Source organism: Micromys minutus (assembly GCF_963924665.1).
Source record: "Micromys minutus genome assembly, chromosome: 14".
Taxonomy (NCBI): Eukaryota; Metazoa; Chordata; class Mammalia; order Rodentia; family Muridae; genus Micromys; species Micromys minutus.
In genome coordinates, this window is record NC_137983.1 from 54517459 (window position 1) to 54541887 (window position 24429).

Consider the following 24429-nt stretch of genomic DNA (forward strand, 5'->3'; position numbering starts at 1 on the left):
TTCCCTTCCTCTGTCTCCAGGCAAATCTCTTTCACATTGCTACCTAGCTATGTACCCTGATAACCCTCACTCAAAACTCCAGGCCCGTTTCCAAACATGGCTTCCTACATATGCTGTCAATTCCCCCACCCTCTGGCCGCCTGCTCTGCACCGAGAACCTTCTTCAGGTCTCCTTTGCCTGACTCACAACGGAACACGTATCACATCTCTGCATTACCTGCCCTCAAGTCCCCAAGGTCTGGACAGAATGTGTCCTCCTGAATATTGTGTGCCATGGTTCAGACCCTTCCCATCACTCCGCCTCCTGATGGTCTAGGTGTTCACTGGGTTCTCTCTGAGTTGCTACAGCAGCTACTCCACTAGCTCGGGATGTGTTTAAAACCCCTGGTTTTTCGGTGCTGTAGCTATCGACCAACGGGGCTATCCCTGAACTCAAAGACATCAGACTGTGGACTAACCTGGCGTTTATTCTCCATCTTGCAACAGCAAATGTGCTGCTCTGCTTTCTGACTGACCCCTCCTCTCCGACAGCACCTGATGTACTTGGTGTATTATCCTAGCACGTGAGCCCTGCCTTCTTGGAAAGGGGGTTCCCTGCTCAAGACTTCATGATTGCATCCTTCACGGCAACCATGTACTTTCCACATCAAGTTACTCTTCCGTTTATGTTCCTTGGTGTTTCTGTTTCTACCACAGTGTCACCAGCACAGAGGGTGCATGGGAGCAGCAATCCCACACCAGGGAAACCTGTGAGTGGACATTTCATCATTTGGAATGTATCCCTGAGTTACACCCACAAGACCAAACTCACACTGCAGGCACAGTGCATGGCATACTCCTGTCCACGGGGACGTTCACACTGGGTTCAAGGTCACGATTCTAGATGTGTAACTCTTCTCAACCCTTCCCAAGATGGCAATATGAGGAACACCTCGAGGTGGAGACCAGTCCCATCTCAGAGTGCGAGATGTGGGGATGCTTTAACTAACAGCCTAAAGGTATGGGACTCACTGCTCCAGTGTCCACAAGTGGTCAATGCCTGCTTCGGTTCAGACTCCTACTTCTCTTATTCTGTTTCACTGCTGGTGCAAAGAGATGCTACATTTCACTGGAAATGCAGACTTCTTAAATTATGAAGTGATGATCATCTGTGAGTATGAGGAAGTGGAAACCAAGTTGCCAAAAATTATTCCTAAAATATTATAGCACCTGAGTATGGAAACCATGCACCACTGAATTCATGCTTAGAATGTTTTAAAATGTGGAAAATACCCAGGAAACTCTGTGAAAAAAAAAAAAAAAAACAAATGACATGCACCTGTATAATCTAAGCATTGAGTGTGTGCTCAAATATGTGCACATACACACATGTGCAGATACACACACACACAGACTCACAAGGAAATGGTACAATGTGAACATAGTATGAATTCAAATATTAGGAAAGCCTGGCATAGTTCTTTTCAAAGGAAGCATTTTTAAAAGAATATGACAGATAATGAATTATAATCTTTTTAAGTTACTCCGACCTTCCCCAGGTTGCAGCCTGCCTTTAGTTCACCCCAAGAGCTGCTGCAGAGCCTACACTGTAGTTGTCTCTAGCCTTATTCCCTTGGCTTCCTTTGAAGGGTTATGGTTTCTCAGATTTCCACTGATTTTTTTACAACCTTGGAAGAGAGAGGCACACCTCTATGTGTTATGAGCAGTGCCCCTTGGATGGGAATCGCATGAAAACTTCTCATGTCTTTGTGGGTTTGTGTGTTTTGGTGGCCACCAGAGATACAAACTACCATTCTCGTCACACCAAGGGCACCTGAAGCAGACACATCTCATCACTGTTGAGATGGACCTTAACTTCTGAGGGAGTTCAGGTCAGGTGATGATTAGCCACCCTAATCATCCTTTCCACACTGTCAGCTTCAGAAGGCACTCACTGGGGACACCACAGTATCTGAATGAAATGCTGTGCTCCAGCTACTTGAGAGTAGACAAGCCACATGGATCTTACATAATTCATCCACACAGTATGTCTGTGCGCTCTCTCTGGTTGGAACACAATCCGAGGATCCACAGGGAATTTTGAGTGCTTATAAGAAAATCCAAGAAAAAAAGCTAGGTGCATTGTGAAGTCAGCTTCCTCAAAAACATGCAACTGTTCTTAGAACATACTTTCTTGCTCTTCCCAGGGGTACTGGATCGGAGTAAGTTTATGAAGCTGCTGTGACTCATGTGTTCCTATGGGGTGGGGGAAAAACACGCTTTTGCCACACGTGGCTTGTCTTTGTGATTGAGCATGATACTCCACATTCTTCCTAACTCCCAGGGGAAAGATGATACTCTGAATGAAGTTGGCCATTGCATGAGACGTCAGTCCCCCTCGTTTTCAGGCCTGCTCTTTCAGGTTCATGCTGCCAACCAGAGCAGCAAACACCCCATTTATTATTTTTAAGTATAAGCACAGAGATATTTATTATTGCCTGTCTTACATTAGAATCTACTATGACTGCCTTTGGTAGTTCCTCCAATTGCCTCAACCTTGGCCATTGGGAAGGGTCTCTTTCATTCTCCTCTGTATCCTTTGAAAGGCTTTCCTCCCTCCCTCTCCTGATCACAGAATCTCAGTCTTGCAAACCTATACCCCTCGCTTGGATTCCATCAGCTCTCCTCTGCTTGATTTAGGCTTAAATGCTCATCTTTCTTTAACTTCTTTAGTGGAAAGCTAAAATTACTTATTGTTTCTCCCGAGAGTGTGGAGAAATAAACCATGATTTAAGCAAGTGTGTACTCACGATGAGGTGAGGGGTGGAAGAACAGAGGCAACCTGTTGATAGTTTCAGGGATAAACAAGGGTCATGTTCAAAGAATGGGGGGACGAATTGAAAGCAGATGACTGCCACAAAGAACTGTCCACTTAGCACAGGAGCCAGCACTGAGTCTAGCTATAGCATGTGACATCCATCCTGAGTTAAGACGACTTGATGCTTCTTCAGGGAGTCCTTCTTCTAAACATTTATTCTGAGAACCGGGATGGATGTCACTGGTCATTGATTTTTCTTGGAAGAGGCAATTCAACTTCAGAGGACACAAACCTCACATTGATTTCCTCATTCTTGGAGCCTCAGAGAGACCTAAGGAATTTGCTGCCATGTAGCTCATCTGAGCTACGGAACCTCAGGCCTCAGTTTTCATGTCCCGGTTTACTCTAGTCTCCAAGTATGTGCCTTGGGGTATGCTGCTTCCAGACCTTAGTGGAGTTCTGAAAGAAATACTTCTCACAATGACAGTCTCTCTGGTCAAAGTTGGGGGATCTTCACAGAGGTTCACACAGTGAGTGTTTCCAGCCCATGACGCAGTCGTGTGTGAGCTTGGGGTTGTTCTTGATGCCCAGGTCTACAGCATCAATTCTGTCATAGCTACATGTCACCATGGAGACCACACAAAGAAGCTAGCCTCTTGCCCTGCACCTCCATTAGAAGTTTTGGCATTGTAGACTAGGGGGATGGGATGTTGGCTGGCAAGGGTATCAAGTTCCAGAACTCTGCCTGAGCTTAGAAAGTCTGCCTAGGGATGTGTATTTACGCATGGGAAGAGAGATGGTTCCTATTGCTAGTCCACGCTGGGTATGTCATAAGTACTGTATCTGCATCATTTCTGCTTCACCTACCAACTTCTGCTGTGTCTTCTCTGCTCCTTCCCAAAGTCATGATCCCCTTAGAAGACAGGTTTTTAAAAGTTCAATTGCAGCTGCCTGCATGTGCGTTCTTGAGAACAAACATGGCATTCTATTAACACTGATGTATACCAAAGCAGGCTACTCTAAAGCTTGTCATCACATGAACATCAGTTATTTTAGGAGACTCGAGATTGACAACTTATTTTCTAAGTATCTGTATTCTTGGGGCATGAATGATGGCATAGACACACGCTTTCCCCAAAAGTAGTGTGATAAATTGTGAGATAGTATTAAACATACATCTGTCATTGCGTCTTCAAGTGCTTGGTCAACTAGATTCATGTACTTACTAATATGAGCAACAGGACAATGTCAGGGTTGTCACAGGCACAGGCAATGTGCATTGGGGCCCAAAAGTCCTCGTCCTGATGGTTGACATTGACACCCCTGTCAATGAGGACTTCTGCGATGAAGACATTGTCATAGCGGGCACACTGAAAGAAATACAGAAAAGAAACACAAGCTATGATAGTCAGAATGCGAGAAGTGAAGCCCAAACTGTGTTCTCTGTCTCCAGTGAGGCTGAGAAAAAGGGGAAGATGTCAGCCTGATGGGGAAACTTGGCTATAGATATTGGGGATGAGAAAGTAAACAGGGGCAGATACTTTATAAGTTAAAGCACCAGTAATTTGATGAACAACACCATAGTTTAAAGCTGGAAGGTTACAAGACTGAATAATTGTGTACAGGAAACCCCCGATTGTTTCCCATAGATGGAGGCCAGGTAGGACTGCATGGTCTTGTCACTCCTGAAGGCCCTTGTGGGTATAATCGCAAATGACAAACAGTGTTGGTCATTAAACTCAATTCTACTCACAGAGGACCTGCAGATATCTGGATATAGAAAACAATTATAATACCTAATATATATGTATGACAGAGTTGTAGGACATAAGGTCAGAGCAACAAATCAGATTTCTATACACTAGTAACTAGGGTTTAAAATTGAATAGTTTCAGAATTTTGAAACATTTATGATTAAAACAAACAGAGATATGTAAGACTGGAATCCTAAGAGCAATGAGGTGTTGGTGTGGCCACATCTCATAAGCTTGGAGAAACTGGAACGTAGCCTGTGCCACTGAGAGAGAAAACAGGAACAGTTAACTGATTCTTCCTCTGTCTGTCTACAATTAAATGAAATGCAAGCAGAATCCCTACAGGTGTTATCTGCACAAACCCAAACCCCGAACGCAAGAGTCATAGGTTAATGCGTAGGACCAGAAAGCTTCAAGATCATGGGCAACAAAAGAGTTGTAGACTAAAGGCGCCCAGAGTCTAGACTTACTTAAAGTTGTGATCAACCCAGTGTGATATGGATTCACAGGCAGAGGAACTATTGAGACACGCATCAGAATTTGGGAATGGATCAGCACACATAGGGGGCCTGATATCTGAGGAAACCTCAAATGGAACTCAGTGGCAATGTTCTTTCAGTAACTCTCAATGGGGCAGCTGAGCATGTGCTCACTACACAACTGCAGCTGTGTGGTTTTCACCAGGACACCTGGGCAAGTGCTCACTACACAACTGCAGCTGTGTGGTTTTCACCAGGACACCTGGGCAAGTGCTCACTACACAACTGCAGCTGTGTGGTTTTCACCAGGACACCTGGGCAAGTGCTCACTACACAACTGCAGCTGTGTGGTTTTCACCAGGACACCCGGGCAAGTGTTCACTACACAACTGTAGCTGTGTGGTTTGCACTAGGACACCTTGGTGTGTGTGCACTATACAACTGCAGCTCTGTGGTTTTCACCAGGACACCTGGGCATGTGTGCACTGCACAACTGCAGCTGTGTGGTTTTCACCAGGACACCTGGGCAAGTGTGCACTACACAACTGCAGCTGTGTGGTTTGCACTAGGACACCTTGGTGTGTGTGTACTACACAATTGCAGCTGCGTGGTTTTCACTAGGACACCTTGGTATATGTGCACTATACAACTGCAGCTCTGTGGTTTTCACCAGGACACTTGGGCAAGTATGCACTACCCAACTGCAGCTGTGTGGTTTGCACTAGGGCACCTTGGTGTGTGTGCACTATACAACTGCAGCTCTGTGGCTTGCACTAAGACACCTTGGTGTGTGTGCACTACACAACTGCAGCTGTGTGGCTTGCACTAGGACACCTTGGTGTGTGTGCACTACACAATTGCAGTTTGTACCATAAACACAAACACTCACTCATCACAGAAATGTGAAGATAAATTCAAAGTCTAAAACTACAAAATAATAAACAATCCAACACTGTAAAACCTAAAATTGCCCCACTTTGAGGTCATTGAGGCCATTCTCAAGCATCCTGTGAGGGTTCGAGGAAGCCGCTAGTTAGTATGTTGGCAGCTTGGTGGAAAAGCATCACCTTCAAGCGAGGTCTGTGTCTCTGGTCCCCTGTCAAGTGTGTCTCTGTTAGAGCACTTGAGAACTGGGTGCAGTGAACGGGGACACCAGCCACCGAAGCATCAGTTTTAGGGATTCTCAGTCCCTCAGGAGCCGGTGTGGAGTGGGAATTGGATCCTGATGAAGGTATTTCTTCCTTTGCCTTCCTCTTGTGCACTGCTCCACCCCGTGATGGTGTGAGTGACCGGTTAAGATGCCCTTGAGGGGTGTCACAGATGGCTAGTCCGTATGAATGCCTCCATTGCCAGCATGGAGAGCTGAGTTCAAATTCGGGGCACCAACGTAAAAGGTCAGGTGCATGCCAGTAATTCCAGGACTCGGGGAAGGGGAAAAGAAAGGGAGAGACTGCTGGCCAGTTCAGTGGTAGTCCAGGTTGGTGAGAAACTGCCTCATGGCGATCAGATGGAATGTGGTAGATGACACAAGACCTCCTGCTCCAGCACAGAGGCAGGAGTGTACCTCACACTCTCAAGCATGCAGCTCCCCACACATACTACACACATCTACACACTAACACAACGGCATCCCTGACATGGACCACAGAAATTCAGTCATACCTCACACTCACAGGTATACACCCCAACCCCAACATGTGCGCTCACACACTCACACACACACACACACACTCACACATACACATACACACACTCACACACACTCACATACACACACTCACACACATGTGCACACACACACTCACACACACACTCACACACATATGCACACACACACACTCACACACACACACTCACTCACACATACACACTCACACACACACACACACACACACACGCACACACACGGCACAGCACACAAAGGCATCCCTAACTTGGAGTATGGGAATTCACATTTACACCCCAAACGTATTTGGATTTTTGGGACTTCACAGTCTTTCAAGAAGAATAAGAAAGTTAATTAGATGCAAAGCTGAAAGCGACACTCCCCCTCCCCTAGTGATGTACTTTGTGATTCACACGTCTAAGGATTATGAATAATAATTTGACAGGAATAAATACCTTTAATCACACTTGTCTGAAAAGATTATGAGGGCTGAACATCCCTGTAGCAGTGTTTCTTACAGCGTTATCACTGCTTAGCAAAGCTCACGCTCCCTAGGAAGGATTTTCCTCAGGCTAACACCTCCCCGCTCAGTCCATGCTGATCACCATCTCTGCAGCCAGCTTGTGAGGGCGCTTTCTCTCGACAAGAAAACTAGCAAGATGCTCCCCTCCCAACCCCTGTGCTCAGCAGGGAACCACATTTCTGCCCTGTCACCTGGTGCCCTGTTTGCGTCTCTCTGTCCAGCTGTCAAGATCAACTCCCCACGCACTTCACGTAACTTAAAATGTAGTGTCTCTTGTTCAAAGACTAAGTATCTCAAGGACCAGGTCTGGTGCCCTACGCAAGGCCAGTGCCCTTCTGCCCCCTCACCGTACAGCGTGCAGTGCACAAAGCAAGCAATGTGGTGTTCCTCTAACGCAGGCTGCGCCCTCTTCTCTCTCCTTGTTGGTATTAGGAGGATCACCTGATCAAAGCACCGGCCCAGAGTCACCAAGCTCCTTAACTTGTTCACTGCCTTGTCTCCCGTATTCTTCTTTCCCCTTCCTTCCCTGCCTCTCACCTAAGAGAACTTAGTGTAAACACACAATCTGTCATGGATGCTTCCCCAGTGTAGACAACACTATTGACCCGTAGGGCCATGAAAAAGCCTAGGTAAGCTCTGAGTTCACTGCGGGTTCTAGAACCGAGCATTCCTTACTCTTCTTTCTAAGCCGTTCCTCATCTTTCTCACCATCTGTGTGTCTGTTCTCTATCAACCATATGCCCCGTATCTGTCATCTCTTCCTATCATCTATGATCTATTTTAATCTCTGTGCTTGTCCTCTGTCAATACTCTCTCATATCTGGAGTATCATCTATCGCCGCCTCTGTCTTTCCCTCTCTGGTGTCTGTCGGTCAGTTCACTCGGCATCTCCCTTCCTCTCCACCATCTACTCATGCAGTTACACACTCGGTTCTCTGCCCTACGTTTCTGTGTTCTGCTGTGGCTCGGACGTTTTTGTAGCCATCTCAACAGGGATTCCTTATCTCCGTATTAAAGTGAGAATCCAGCAGTAAAAGAGCATCTGTAATTCCCCTGGGATTTCTTCAGCCTGACCGTGGTGTGGGAGTGCACGGCACAGCATCGCGGACGTCGGAAAATCACTGTCGTGGGAGGGAGCGCTGGCAATCCTCTTACTTCATGTAACATTTTATCGAGCCCTCCATGGTCCAACTCTCCCTAATCCTTACCAAGATTTAATTCCGAGGGCCCCTCTAGGTTGACCGAATGAGACAAACTGCCTGGGGACAGAGGGCGCAGACGTGTTTGCCTTTGCCACGATTTCCAAGGTTATCATTCAGTTTGGTACAGGAATTTTTAAAAGAACCGTTAGGCAAAGAGACTAAGATAAATGTGTTTACAAAAAGATATTAAAAATTTAAGAACATTTAACCCAAAATACTAACCTTTCTATGGAGTGTATAGCGACCTTAGCCTTATTGGGACATTTAATCCTGTATGTTTTTTCCTAGAATAATTCAGAGAAGTGTCTTGAAGAAGCTCAGCACTGAGCACAGTGCTTGATGTTGGAGTTAGATAAATGCAACTCCGGGAAAGCCTAACAGTACAGCACCGTGGGGCCTCTGCCAAGGCAACATTGTAACAGTATATAATTAAGACCAGGTCTGAGGAGCATCAGTGTGGGATGCCCCAAGGCCGGGCTCCCGGTGTGGCCCTTCACACTTGGCATTCTTGATGGCTAAATTGCCTTTCTCCGCACCAAAAGTACTCAGAAACCCTATAATTTTTTTCCTCTCTAGCAACCTGCAATTGTTCCTTTGTTTTTTGTTTTTTTATTTACCCAGTAATCTCTGCTAAAGGAGGGTGCAGAGCACTCCTCTGTGAGCACTCCTCCTTCTCCCAACACTGGGTTTCTCTGTAAGTCTCCCAGACCCAACCAACCTACGCACCCACAGCAGCATCACAATGGCCACCTCAGCCCGTGGAGAAGTCTCTCAACAGCCCTTTCTTGCTGTCCTCTTGCTGAATCTTTGTATTCTATTGACTGGGTCTAAAGTAACTCCACCTGTGTTAGTCAGGGGCGCTGGATCCCAGGCAGTCTTTAGTCTGTGCTCCTTCACGTGCCCCGCCCCGAGGACTCAGAGCATCACCTGGTGACATTACACAGAGGACTGTGACAGCCAAGATCTAGTCCGAAGCAAGGATAGTGTGTGTGAGGTCTAAAAAGGTTCAGTGGGTATAAGCTGAGGAGTGAGCTGAGGCTGGGCCCTCTTGTTCCTAGACTCCTCCCCAGGTCAGCTGGGATCCAGTGACTCCCCCTAACTCAGGAGCTTTCTAGCCACACCCATCCTCTGAAATGTGCTGATGGACCACTTTGTTTTCTGGTCATTGCTGGAAGTTCATCCTGGGGCTTAGCTTCGAATCCTTAATTTACTCGCTGTCCCCAGGTGCTACCACGTGGTCCTTCCAAGTGTCAGTTCTTTTTTATTTATTCGATCATTTTCTTTTGGATATTCTCTGTATTTACATTTTAAATGTTATCCCTTTCCCCCCTCTGCTCTCCCCCTCCCCTCGCTTCCATGAAGATGGTCCCATTCCCAAACAGTTCTTACCAGGTGGAGTAAAGACCCTCCTGAGGAGACCAGAGTGTGTGGGTCCGCCCCCTCCTTCAAGAGCTGGAGCACTGCAACAGAAGGGAGAGGAGAGAGTTGAAGAAAGCGTGCTCCACACAGAGCCCAAAACGGTGGGATGTCAGCCGACAACAGCTGGAGGGCGAGGGCAAGCCACTGTCAGATTCCCACACTAGGCACAGATGATCACAGTGTTTCTCCTTGTGCCCAAGCCTGACATGGAAGTTTGATTGCCCACCACAGCCACAGAAACTGACGTGAGGGTAGAATTGAGTGACTTTATAAGTCCTTCACAGAACAAAAGAACACATAGAAATCAAAAGGACCCGTTCTCTAGCCTCATGAGGACCTTGTTTTGCAATTTGCAAGGACCTACTGGCCTAAAGCAGTGAAAGTGTTCGTTTTGCACATTAGACCTCCATTTGTGCTGTTAACCCTTGCCCGTGATTCTTTTACTGTCACAGACTTTTATGGGACAAAGCCATTCAGTCACATAGATAAAAATATATACCAATTATCAGAGCAAGCCAACAGCTGGAAAACGACCTGTGTGTCCAGTTGATAGCAAGGTGAGTTCATTAGCACCGGCAACGTCAGGAGGCCGGAGACAGTCTCTGCTGCTGACAGCACCCTGATGGGACATGTCTCCTAGAAGTGTCCTTAGGTTCTGAGGCACTGGTCTCCACTGTCAGTAGCATACCCATGGTTAGAAAAACATCACTGAGGCACTTGGCCCACAAAGAGAACAAAGTAGCGGCTACCCTTTGTTCTTTAGGTTTTGTTGTTATTGTTGCTGTATCTTTGGGTCAGTGGTTCTATGTAGCCAGAGCTGGTCAGCCAGGAGCACCTCAGTCTCCTGCCTCGGCCTCCCCAGGACAGGAAGTATAGCCATGAGCTAACAGGTCCAGCCAGAGCCTCTCATATACTCAACTGTGACACAGCGTCGTTCAATGTGGGTCAGGCATGTTGCCCTTCTACCCAGTTTCTTCTCTATGATCTGGAGGTGCTGTTCTGTCTTCACCACGATATCCATGCCTCTAGGTGTCTTCCCTTGCTGTCTCCCTCACTCTAACTAACTCCAAGAGGACACGCACTCTCAATAGCCTACCAGCCACTGAAAGCCACTCTGTTTGCTGGTGTGTGCTGTGAGCCGGATGTACCACAGAGAGGACCTATGAAAGCAGCCTAGAGTGCCCATCCTCAAGGTTTTCTCCACTCAAAGCATCTTATGTCCAAACTGCTTACACTACAGAAACCAGTTGCCGGCCTACTGTCTGAGGGACCAAGAGCCGCACCTGCCCTTACTTTTTGAAGGTATAGCCTGTCTACTCCAGGGGTATTCCCAAAAAGAACTTCCTACACATAGGTTCTAGGTTCTATTTGCCAACAAGTGACTTTTGTCTCATGATGATGTTCTTTCTTCAGTTCAAGATTTGCTTTCAAACTCAAGATCCAGTTTGCTGAGGAACCTTCCCATTCCCAGAGGTGGCAGGTCTGTAGCCAAATTGCCAGCTGCCGCCATTCTGAGAGAATGGACCAAGGCAGGAAAGCATAAAGGATAGATTATCCACCTGGGACTCCACTTGTCTTGGGCGGTACACACCCGTCTGAACTTGCAGGCAACCGAGGACCCATACCTGCATCAGGCTTGCTTGTGGGCAGACCTGCTTTAAACAATGAAATTAAGTTACTGCCTTTAGTAACCTGTAGACAATATTTTACTTCAAACACATCATGACTCATAGTCTGGGCACTCTGGAAAATGGGGGTCAAGAGAAGTTGTGCTGGTTTAGGGGAGCATACAAGTAGAGAACATTTGTGAACTTTTAGGGGAATCTTGCATTTGGCATCTATTTCTATGAACAGTTGGGCATGAGCGTGGTAGAGGCAGGGTGCTGTCTCCCCGGGGTCAAGAGGCCGTTACGCAATAGCATCCCCACGTGATAAGTGCAGAGATCTAGGCACTTACGGAACACAGCCATAAGTGTGGGTGCCATTGGGTGGTAGAGTACGGACGCAAGCTCTTCTGGTGTCAGGAAAACCCACTGTCCAGCTCCATCAACTCTTGCGCACTTACCAATGTTCAGAGGAGACTCCAGAGGACAGTAATTAACACGGTCTATAATAGGCATGTTGAATAAACTAGATATACGTCCTTGTTTGTTTACAAACACTTTAGAATTAACTATTTCCACAGAATCATTATGGTAATTAAGGAGATTTGGGGGGGGACTAGAAACACAGAGAATAGAATAGAATGATGTGGAAAATAAATTAAAAAATAAAGAAAAGCTGGGCACGTGTCTGAAACACCAGCCTATCTACATAATGAGGCATTGTCTCTAATTAATTGAAAAGAGGAAATTATCAAGATAGCTCTAGGCGAAGTCTCTCTCCCAGGTCATATGACCTGAGTTTGATCCCCAGTGGACGAACTGATGCCCTACAGTTGTTCTCTGATGTACGAGTGTGTGCACGGACAACAGCTAAACAGGTAAATAAAGCACTACAGTAATAAAACAATAAAGGGAAGGAGGACCTAAAATGGCCACTGCAGAGTTGAAACAATGATGCCGAGATGCTTTACTACACTGGGTGTTTCTGTTTTATCGGGCACACTCTGCACTCAGCTTAAAGCTCCTGCTCAGTGCTACTTATGGTGCTCAGAGCTGTGTGGCACTTGTGTTCCAAAATGAGCACTTTCACCACTACTGTCCTGACAGGGCTCTGGCCCAGTGTAGAGCAGAAGTGGACACAGCGGAGTCGGTTCTCCATTCCTTACAGGAGGAACTCAGTGCGACCCCATGTGGGGCAGTGTTGCTGGGTTTGTGTAGCTGCTCTGTGGGGAAGTTGAACGCCCAGACCGACGCGGAGCTCACTTACTGTGCCCTTGTGTTTTTAATGGCTCTACTGAGAGGTGTGATTGTGTCCCTTGTGCTCAAGTTAAGGATATGCTGTCTTTCAGTGAATGGTTTTTCATGCATAGCAGTGTCCTTGTAGCACGGTGTGAAACACACTTGGTTATGGGATAGGTTCTGGGTGTCCTTGTGGAAGGGTCCCAGAGCCTGCCAAAGGGCCACTGGAGTTCTCACAGCCCCACCAGTCTATCTTCTTGCACAGGATGGCTCTGGGTTTCACTCTAGGGATACCGTCCTCGAGTATATTTCCTGTGTTCCTGTTTCTGGAAACATCTGTGGCTTTGTTAGACTCTTGTTAGCCACCGCGAGGTTCCTCTGGGAACCTGTGCTGGGCTCCACTGTGGAAAGAGAGTAACTCCATGTCCTTGAAGCCTGCCTTCATTTTCCAGTCTGCACTGGTTGCCTGCTTCGATCTCGATGACTTGGGCCACTCCGTGGCTTTTCGATCTCACGTGGCCTGCTAAGCTGCAGCATACGATTTTATGACACATTTTAGCTCACTTTATCTTTTTAGTTAGCATGTGACTAAAACTCGCTGTCCTTCATCCCTGATCTTTGTAGTCTGAATTGTTTTTCATTTATTTTCATTTTTTTTTTTTTTGAAAAATTTGGGTCAATTTAGCTAATGATGTTTCAAGTATGTTGACCATTCATAAAACAATTTTTAAAAAAATTTTCAGAATGTTGCTTTTCTCAACATTTCTCGTGTTTAGCCCAGAGTGTGTACCTTTCATGAGCATTGCCTGTTGCTTAACTGGTTTTGATTCTCAAGTGTGGAAAGTTCGATAATTGGGAATTCATATACTTTTCTTCTATAGGCATTTACAGCTATGGGCCTGTACTGATAGTTTCATACAGTTTAACAGTTGTGAAAATGTACCCCTGTCACATGGACATTAGTGGGGGCTGGTGTGCCAGGGACACTGGTGAGGGTCAGTGTGTGACAGGGATGCTGATGTCTATCTAATGGGTCACTAATACCATTTTCTAATTCAGACACCATATTGGATATCCAGGAACTTCTGAAGACCAGGACACAGAGAAAGAAAGTTATTACTCAGCCCCTTCAGGATGGGAGAGCCTGTCTGGAAGTCCTAAAATAGATGCTGGCTGGGGTATTTTGTAGGGCTCTCGAGTGATCCCCTGACCCCATTGGTCCTGTTGAGACAACCATGCCTTCCTGCAATTTCTCCTCACAACATCTTCAGGAAACAAGAAGATAGCATCTCAGGGAGCCACTCTCCCTGTCCTTTTCTTCCCGCACCTTCCTCCCCAGATCTCCTCACTTTAATTTACCACCTCAGAAAAGAACATACACTGAGAATTAGTCACATTCTGATGTGCATATGGTGTGGTGGTTTGGATGAAAGTGGCCTCCTGAGAGTCATATGGTTGCATAGCTGGTCCCCCGTTGGTTAATGAATAACTAGAAGGTGTGGTCTTGCTGGAGGAGGCGTCCCAATTGGAGATCTCAAAAGTCTCCCACATCACCACTGCATCTGTCTCTCTGCTTCATGGTTATAGATCAAGACGTTTGCTCTTGGGTGTTCTGCCCCTCTGATTCCAGATTTGATTATTTCTTTTATAAGGTGCCTTGGGCATAGTCTTTCATCACAGCAACCGAAAAGTAACCAAGACAAAGGATCGGGAGCCCCCCCCAAAAAAAAAATGAATTAAGGAAAGAGCATAATGTGAGTCGCAGAAGCTAGTTTTCTGCATTTGGAAATGTCCTTCACAATCCCTGCTAAAGGAGATGGCCCTGTCTACAGCCCACTGCATGGCCTGCTATTCATACTCTTTCGAGTGGAGTGCGTGGTCTACCAGTGTGGGAGACGGTGCCTTGCACACAGCTGCCCCATGGCTGTGAGTCTTCTGCATCTGACTTTTGTGCAGTTGCCCCACCCAGCACTACAATACTACCGACATCACACCATGCCACAAGCTTTTCCCTTTCCAATCGTCAGTTCCTCTGCCTTGGATCTTCATGTGGCCATAGGTATGATACGATTCCTTGTCTTCAAGATGGATGATCCCCAATTCCATACTGTGTTCTTATTTAGCTCTGACAACTTAACTCTTAGTGTTTTAAGCAAGCAGAACTTTCAGATTGATTCACGCTGTAACTGGGAGCAGGTTGTGTGGCTAATGGCTGGCTGCTGCTGGTCAGGACGTGTGGGATGTCTGTTTAACTTTCCTACCAAAGTCCATGTCACCAGCAGCTGGCAATCCACTCCAGCTTTTCTTGTGTCCTTTGACATATCTGTGCGAATCTTTTGTTTTGAATGTGTTTGTGTTTAAACAAGAGTTTCTTACAGACTGGACACAGCTGCTCAGCTTTCCATACGTTCTTCCGTTTTCTGCCCCTTGAGTGTTACGTTCTGTTCTTCGAGACGGTTCCTGAGAGAGGACTCACATCTGACATTTGCTACTTGTTTGCTTTGTGGATTCTGCCATATTTCCTTCCCTAAGCCTCCGTTGCACCCTCTCTTTGGACTTTGTTTTTCTGTTTGTATTTTGTTTGTTCTTTGGTTTTATGAGAGAGGGCTTCTTCCTTATGTCGCCCACACTGATTGCAAACCCAGGACCCTCCCCTCAGCCTCTCAGAGTGCTTAGATTATAGACAGGTGCATTCTTCCTTTGTGTAAATAGGTCTTTACAAATTGTCATCTCTATTCATAAGCATTCAGATGAATTATTCATTAGGGTTATAATTAATATTGTAATGCATACCAACCTAATTTACATTAATTACTATTGACCAAATTTCAGCCGTGAACAAATGCTGGATATTCCTGCATCCCTTTCTCCCCCAACTTCAGGCCACTGGACTTAGCAAAGGACCCTGTGCATACGCGCCTGTTCACTGTGGGCATATTTGCTTCTTTTGTATGTCTCTCTAGATAGCTTTGGATAAACTAGAGCAGCAAAGCACACATTACCCTGTCCTCTATAAACACAGATGTTTCCCCTCTGTGTCATGGCTCCTGGATATGGCCCCTCTGCATCATGGTTATGTGAGATTGGACATGTCTCCTCTGTGGTCCTGTGAACTCCACAGTCATGTCTTTATGCCAGTCCAGAATGTCTGTCCACCACAATTCTCTCAGTTTAGTTTGTCAAGGATGCCAAAATTGCTCCTACCTCTGAGGAAGACTGCTTTCTAAAAACAACCCCGCCCCAAAACCAAACAAACTTCTTGATAATCCTTCTGTTAGCTTTAGTTTCTGTCTCCCCGTCTTCTGACCTCTGGACTCACAGTATGACGTCAGCTGCTGATCCTATGGTGTCCTTGAAGAGGGCGAAAGCTGCATTTGATATTAGAAGACTCGTCCGTGCATGATCCTATGTGTGCCTAGATGTGGCTGCTCTGTGTATTGTGGCTAAGCTATCCCTAGATGTGCATCTATATCATGGCTGTGTGTGCTTTAGATGGTGTCCCTCTGTGCACCATGGCTGTGTGTGCCTGGATGTGCCCACTCTGTGCACCATGGCTGTGAGTGCCTGGATGTGCCCACTCTGTGCACCATGGCTGTGTGTGCCTGGATGTGCCCACTCTGTGCACCATGGCTGTGTGTGCCTGGATGTAGCTCCTCTGTGTCTGTGACCATAAGCACGACTCTGCTTCACAGTGTCCACCTGGAGCCTGTGTCTTCTTTATTGTGCAGTTTTTCCCCGTCACACTCACTCAGCTTCTTCCTTGGCTTTCAATAGCCCTCTTCCTGCTCCTTTGCCTTCTTGTCTGTGTTCACACATCCCCTCTTGGCTGCACTTTCTCCTGGCTGCTGGCTTCACCATGTTTCTTCTGCTGTATATATGATTTCACATTCTGTCCTTTTCAATACAGGATTTATATTTAGTTCCTTTTTGGACATTTGCCCCTTTCTGAGATTATAATAACATGATTTTTCTCTCATTTGGTTCTTTTTTTGCAGTTTCTATCTGGATGTGATTCTCTTCCATATTTCCCCATACTCATTTAGAAAGTGGTTCCCTTTACTTACAGGAATATTAAATAACAAGCAATTTAAAGTCTCTCTTGGAAAATAAAAAGACTGTTTAGGATTGCACAGGAATAGTTTCTTTAGGTCTATTTTTTTCTCTTTGTGAACCAAACTTCCTTGTTTCTTCACCTTTCTCAAAATGTTTGTTGAAGATTTGACATTAGAAAGATAACATGGGAGACCATGGAAATCACTTCCTTCCAGTGTGTGGGCTTCACTGCTTCTGAGACCCTCAACATCTCTACCCTTGCTCACGCACAGTCACTCAAGTCGCCGCTCAGAGTCAGTGCCAGCTTGTGGACTGAAAAGGTTTCCTTAGACACCTGGACAGCTCCCGGCGTTTGCAGAGGAACTCTGCCCAGAACATTTCTTCCGTGCGCTGGTAAAAGGCTAACATTTTCCCAAGTCTGCACTGACCTTGGAGAAAACATTAGTTTCCTGCGTATTTTAGGAGCCTGTCCTCAGCCTGGGATATGTTGTCTAGCCTCCAACATCCTAACAAATGCACCATCCCTGAGAGGTGTCTTCCATCCAACTCCCACACTGGTTACAGTTTTCCTCTGCTCTCCGAGGCAGCTGTCACCACAGCTTCCGGCAGGGGCGGTGCTGAACATTCCTGCTGGTTCTTTTCTGCAAATGCCCCAAGGAAAAAATTTGTAGTGTTTTGGTTTCTTTTCCTAAATTAAGCAAAATAAAAACAAATCTTTCCTCTGAGCACGAGTTTCCAGGAAACTTGCAGACAGGTAAAAATGGCAGTCATCTAGAGCTTCCATCAGCGTCTGCAGGACACCCAGGATGGCAAGGATGGTAATTTTAAAGGCTGCCACATGGCCAGCAGAAGAGCATCCTGGGGCTGTGACTGGCAGCTGTGACCAGCTTACACTGTTGAAGCTGAGGATCACCCAGGTTAAAAGCTGGGTTATTCCCAGGTTGTTGATAACATTCAAGGCTCCAGAATAGTTTGCTTTTGTCCTTTGCCAGCTGTGATGGCTTGTATGTGCTTGACTCAGTGAGTGGCACTATTTGTAGACGTGGCCTTGTTGGAGTAGGTGTGTCACTGTGGGCATGGTCTTAATACCCTCACACAACTGCTTGGAAGTCAGTCTTCCAGTAGCAGCCTTCAGATGAAGATGTAGAACTCTCAGCTCTGCCTGCACCATGACTGACCTGGATGCCACCATGTTCCCTCCTTGATGACAATGGACTGAACCTCTGAGCCTGTAAGCCAGCATCAATTAAATGTTGTCCTTACAAGACTTGCCTTGGTCATGGTGTCTGTTCACAGCAGTAAAACCTTAAGACACCAGTTTTCTGTTGACTCCATGGATGGCAGGTTCTTTGTGACTCTCTGTATTCCCAGCAAGGGTACCACATACATTTTAATTCTTTGTATGAGTTCCTAAGAATGTTTGCCATCCTCAAGATGAATCAGCTAATACTGGGTTGAGTGATAATAATTGTGTTAAAGCTTAAATTGCCAAACTTTTATATAATGAAAAGTTACCTTACAAGGTCAATATCAGACTTGCCTATGCCTCTCATCTCCTCGATGATAGAGTGCTTGCCTGGTGGGAATTAGGAATGGCCTGCTCACTAGACCTGACCTTAAATCAACATGGCTCTAAATACTCCAGAACACACAGGAGTGACAGTTTTATAATGACAGACATTGGTCCTCGTATTTCTTCAGAGCCCAGGGCAGTCGCAGTAAATCCAGAATGCACATGATGTAAACACAGGTTTCAGGCTTCGTTTTCTCTCGATTTACGACTCTCCGCTGGATTAGAACATACAAAATGCTCTTCCCCTGAGCCAGGTTCAGAAGATACCCACGTTTCTAAAAGGGAGCTACTCTGAAAATAAGCTCAATGAGAACCTCTGCCACTAGTAATTAATGTGAATTAGTCTATGTCCACAGATCAATAGACTAATTTATAGCCCCGTGGGATAGTGGAAACAAAATAAAATAGTCCTTCTCATATCTATTAAAGTCTATAAAAGTATTAAAGTGTGAGTTGCTTTCATTAAAAACCCATACTCACACCCTGTTCTGCCTACCCCACCCCTCATACACCTTACCCCAACCTCCTATACCATGAACATAAATCCTTTGTAAAGTCCAGCGAGCAGCAAGTAGTGGATACTGAAACCATCACTGATGCCTAAAGACAAGCCGGCAATCAAGAGGCGCACCCCAAGATGCCAACAGCGGTACTTATGTGTCTCTGGCTTCTCTGGGTCTCCGTCTTTTAAAGTGTAACCTGGGACACACTTAAATATTACTGGTGAAAATAAGATGATGTGACTGAGATAAAAATGATTACTCAGCCAGGTCTGGACACAGGGGAGGAAACCAGTTAATGGAGGGGACAGACACCTAGGAAAACTCAGTGAAAACACCCAGCACGCTGAGCTAAATGGGAAAAAAACAATTCTCTTGGCTTAAAGGGGTCTCACTTCCTCTTTGAGGTTTTGGTACCTGACTTTTGTTCCCGTATAAAGATTGTCTAATTTACTGTGATGAATCTAATTCACCCTCCCGGGTCACCGAAGTTCCCTCGATTGTAGGTAATTTATGACACCAACGATGACTTGGAACTTTCGCAGCCACTGTGCTTTTCTGAGAACCACATAGGAGCTCATGAGTTCTCAGATTCTCAGGCCTATCATAAAACTGTAACTATATCACCTTAGGATGTGTTTAGAAATTGGACCCACATTAAATGTCATGGCTTGTGCCCTGCTTCTTCTGTTAACATCAGTAACAGGTAGCCACAGCCTGCCTGAGCGCACGGCTGCACCACACACGTGCACACCTCACTCCTGCACCACACACACACACACCTCACCCTCACCCCTGCACCACACACACACACCTCACCCTCATCCCTGCACCACACACACATACCTCACCCTCACCCCTGCACCACACACACATGCCTCACCCTCACCCCTGCACCACATGTGTGAATACTTCACTCCCTGAACATCTCAAGCATAGCTGTTTCCCCAGTGGGGACTTCAGAGCTATAACACAGAGTGTCTGTGTGTCTCTGTATGTGTGTGTGTTCATGTGTGTGTGAACATACATTTGCATATGTGTGTTTATGTCTATGTGCATGTGGAAGGCAGAGGATAACTTCACAAATGTTCCTCAGATGCTACCCTTTTTTTTTTTTTGAGGCAGAATCTTTCACTGGACTGGAACCCGTGGCCAGCAAGCCTCAGGCACCCACTTGCCTCTGCTCCTATAGCACTGGGTTTGCAAGCCGGCCTGTGTGAGGAGATCAGTTTTGGGTCTTCCTGTTTGCAAGGCTAACACTGTTGTGAGTCATTCCCCAAGTCCTAGATATGATTCCTCCAAGATCTCCTAAAGGTTACCTTGGAAGTGTGGTCAGGTGACGGATGAGGCGGGTCCCTTGAGGACTGGCAGGCCACTGTGCTCCTTTCCACACATGCGTGGACTCTGCAAGGGGAATATGCATACCGTCCTTGAGCAGGTGGAATGTCTCCATGGCAACCAGAAAGTCACAGAGCAGAAGCTCTAGCCTTGTACCACATCTCATGGTCACAGTGTCTGCTGGTTCCTTGTTCCTTGAAAGAACAGACAGCTCCATGCCTTAATGGAGGGGAACCTAGAACCAGCTCATTTGGGCTTTCTCAGAAACACGACTATTGGAAGTCTGTGGTTTGAATGAACTACGGGAAAACCCGTAGTTCCCAGCTCGTGGCCATGTTTGTAGAGAAGGAGAAGGTGTGGACTCACTGGAAGAAGCATGTCACTGTGAGTAGAGGTTTAAACCCTTGAGAAACGTCTGTTCTCTGCTTCATGCTTGAGGTTTAAGATTGAGTTCTCAGCTTCCTGCAACTGCTGCTGGGCCTGCATCTTGATACTATGCCTCCCACCAACACATACACGCAGACACATGGACATGTGCACACACACACACACACACACACACACCTTGGCAGACTCTTATGTCTGTGCAACTATCAGCAAATGTGTGTGTCAAAGCCTATGAATAGAGGTCAGAGGGCAATTTCATGGAGCCAGTCCCCTCCTCTTCTGTGTGGGTTCTAGGAATCAAAATCTGGCTTGCATGGCAGACTCCTTTACCCACTGAGACCTCTTACCATCTCTAGACCTACAGGTTTTAATCTGGTGCAACAAAACTGTCATTAATATGTAAGGGAAAATAAAGGTAATTTTTTTGTAAACCAGAGGCTAAAAGTAAATCATACAAGTTGGATTTAAGAATAAAATGACTCCTTTACTTAATTTTATTTCTTTAGCAGCCAGTGACATAAAGAAACTAAAGCAAATGTCCATGCTGCTGCATGTGATGGGGCAGATGCTGGCAGCCAACCATCAGACTGAGCCTGGGGACCCCAATGGAGGAGTTAGGGGAAGGACTGAAGGAGCTGAAGGGTTTGCAACCCCAAAGGAAGAACAACAATACCAACCAACCTGACTCCCCAGAGCTCCCAGGGACTAAACCACCAACCAAAGAGTACACATGGAGGGACCCATGGCTCTAGCTACAAATGTAGCAGAGAATGGCCTTGTCTGACAGCAACGGGAGGGGAGACCCTTGTTCCTGTGTAGGCTCGATGCCCCAGCTTAGGGGAATGCTAGCATGCTGAGGCAGAAGGGGGTTGGATGGATGGGTTGGGGAACACGTCATAGAAGCAGGAGGAGGGAGGAATGAGATAGGGGTTTACAGAGGGGAAACCGGGAAGGAAGATAACATTTGAAATGCAAATAAATAAAATAACCAAATTTTTAAAAAAGAAAAAAAAAAGGAGAAATGGATTCAGGGCAGGAGCAAGAGTCCTGGAAGAAGCATGTGTGACTGGAGCTGGATTCTCCAGCTGCCCTTGTAGGCGGGGCTCCAGGGTCACCCTGGCTTGACTTGTTTCAGTTCTTTGGTTCAAGGCAAAGAGAAGAGCTCTGCAGGGAAGTGGGCAGCACTTGGTGAGAAGCTTCAGTGCGGAGCAGCCAGAGACAGAGAAAGGCACAGAGCTCTGCATGCAGGTGCCTAGTGCTTTGCACACATGGTCTCTGCCCCAGTTAATCCACAGCAGGCTAAATGCCCATCATTGAACATAGGGTGTTTGTGGGGCTGGAGCGATGACTCGGAGAGTAAGAGCCCTGACTGCTCTTCCACAGGTCCTGAGTCCAATTCGCAGCAACCACATGGTGGCTCACAACCATCTGCAATGGAATCTGATGCCCTCTGCTGCTGTGTCTGAAGACAGCTATGGTGTACTCATATGCATAAAATAAATCTTAAAAAAAAAAAAAAAAAAAAAAAAACTCCATGGGGTGTTTGTTTCAAATGCATCACAGAGAAGACTTATTTTTTTTTTTTTTAACTTATTTCAAAACTAAAATTCCCTAAACTCGAATTATGCTGGATTTCTGGTGTTTGTCCACACTCAGTGGGTGAGCACACATGTTAGTTTGGAGCGAGACCCTGTTTGTTCTGGGTTACATATGCACTCCTCTTGTAATCGTGCACTGGGCAGCCCGTCTCCTTACCTACGTGTACTATACATACATCCCTTACTGAATAATGCGCCTAGGAACCTGAGAATGGATTTCTCAGCACATACACCCACCGACCCTGAGCTACAGTATAGACTTCTTTCTCTACACCTAGGAACAATTAGATTTACAGTATTTCTATTCAAGTGTATTCACAATGTATGAAGACCAGAGGCTGATCTGACCTGATGCCAAGGACCAGCCTTGGCTTGGAGAGAAATTCCCGAGAGAAGGGGTGTTTGAGAACAGAAAAGAAAAATAAAATTCCACATGACTTGAAGTCACTGGCAGAACAAGCCATGTACAATGGCCCGTGTTCTGCTCGAGACAGCTTTCCGGACAGCTCTCTGCTCAAGACTGCTCTTTCTTGCAGCTCTGAAAACTCCCTGGATAGCTCATCTGTTGCAGATCAAAAGCCCAGTCTTTTACTTTTCTCTCTCTGAGATCGAATTCCTACCACACCCAGGCCTCAGTGATCTCTGTCCCAGGCTGACCTTGAACTCAGAAATCCGCCTGTCTCTGTATCTTACTGACAAGCTGGTTCATAGTGCAGTGCCCCTGCTCTTCTGCACCGTGAAACTCCTTACACAATTCATATTGCACCCTTATATTTTGCATAGGTGAGAAATTACACATTTTTGAACTCAGGATTTCAGAGTTCTTTGATAAGGACATTGACACATCCTGGACTTTTGCTGTCTCTGATTATCATGGTCATTTACCTTGGTAGAGAGAACAATCCCCAATAACCTTGGCAGAGAGAATATTTTCTGAAGGAGGAATATGAAGTAAAAAAGATATGTATTTTTAGACAAACAAGCCTTATACCCAGCAAGCTGTCAAGATTTGTGGAGGCCCATGCCCTGCAGGCTCTGACAGGACAGGAAACCAAGCCACATCATCCCTTCTACATGGAGAAGCAGGATTTAGCAGCCTTAAATATTTTGGGGTACATGCTAAGTAAGGGAAACTTTAACTTCTCTTTAAATTTTTAGGGAAAACCCCCTATTTACTATCCTTTACCAACACATAATTAGACATGCATATGGTTAAAATCTGATGCACCATGGGAAGAGATACTTGCAGATCTAACCTGTCAGTCAAACCAGAGAACCATCAAAACCACATCCCACATAAACAAACCTCATTTCTCCTGTATCCCCTCAATGAAAGCCCTGAGCAATGATCTGAGGCCTTGTGTCTTTCACAAATGTGCTCCCTGTCAGTTTTGACTGTCCCTTGCTAATCTGCTCTCTCACTTTGCTCTGGATAAACGCATCCATTTCCTTGACAAATCTGTGTGACCCTGATTTTCAGTTCTTTGGGTCTGAGGTCAAGAACCTGCAAACACCTGGCACCTGACCACGGAAAACATGTGGGTGAATAGAAGACCAAGCTCCTGGCTGGACAGAGTGGTTAAAAAGGCTCGAAATCCCCAGTGAGCTAGTGTAGAGCAGGCAGAGCAGGCTGGTTATCGGGTTCATTAGAGCGTTACAGTATCCAGTCCTGGGCATTGGTAAATAACAGAGTCTAGAGATAAAGAGTCCACGGTGAGGCTCACAATCCAGTCTTCTGACTTCCCACAAGTTGTGTGACCTAGATGCATCAAGAGGCTTTTTCTGCACAGAGGCACCATTTACCTTTTGTAAAATGCACAAATCTTCAATGTATATTGGATTATTTGTGCTTGTGAGTAGACCTGAGTAACCCTCACTTAGCTTACAGTGACAGACTATCTGTCATCCAGACAGCTCTCAGTTGGCACCCTGCAGTGAGCAACCCAATCTGTCACTCATACGTCTAAGAGAGTCAACATCAATTAATTTTACCTAGAATTAAAGATCAAATGTCAATAACCCAGACTCAGAAGACAAATGTTACATGTTTTCACTGGCCTTGAACATCAGGGATGCTGGGATGCTAATAGGCACCACACCCCGCTTTACATTTCCCAAGCACCTGTATTACAACCGCACACTGTCCTTATATACACTGGACACAAACAATCCCGTCTAGAGGACTCTTGACTCTTGCACTGTTGAGGAGTTCTGACATAGGAAGGGAAGATATTGGTGGAGCAGTTCAGCTTTCTGACTCACATAATATCCACTGTTTGCTGGAGTCCGGGAAGCCT

At 46.0% G+C, this 24429-nt stretch overlaps 1 protein-coding gene across 1 annotated transcript in view; it reads right to left on the minus strand.

The window, feature by feature from the left end:
* MYO16 (myosin XVI) overlaps positions 1-24429 on the minus strand; it is a gene marked incomplete at both ends in the record, with an annotated part of 347769 nt that overhangs the window by 275901 nt on the left and 47439 nt on the right. Inside the window, 2 exons of the mRNA XM_080928526.1 lie at positions 4024-4167; positions 9811-9881. Of these exons, the coding sequence (XP_080784652.1) occupies positions 4024-4167; positions 9811-9881 (215 nt within the window). The remainder of the gene's footprint in view (positions 1-4023; positions 4168-9810; positions 9882-24429) is intronic.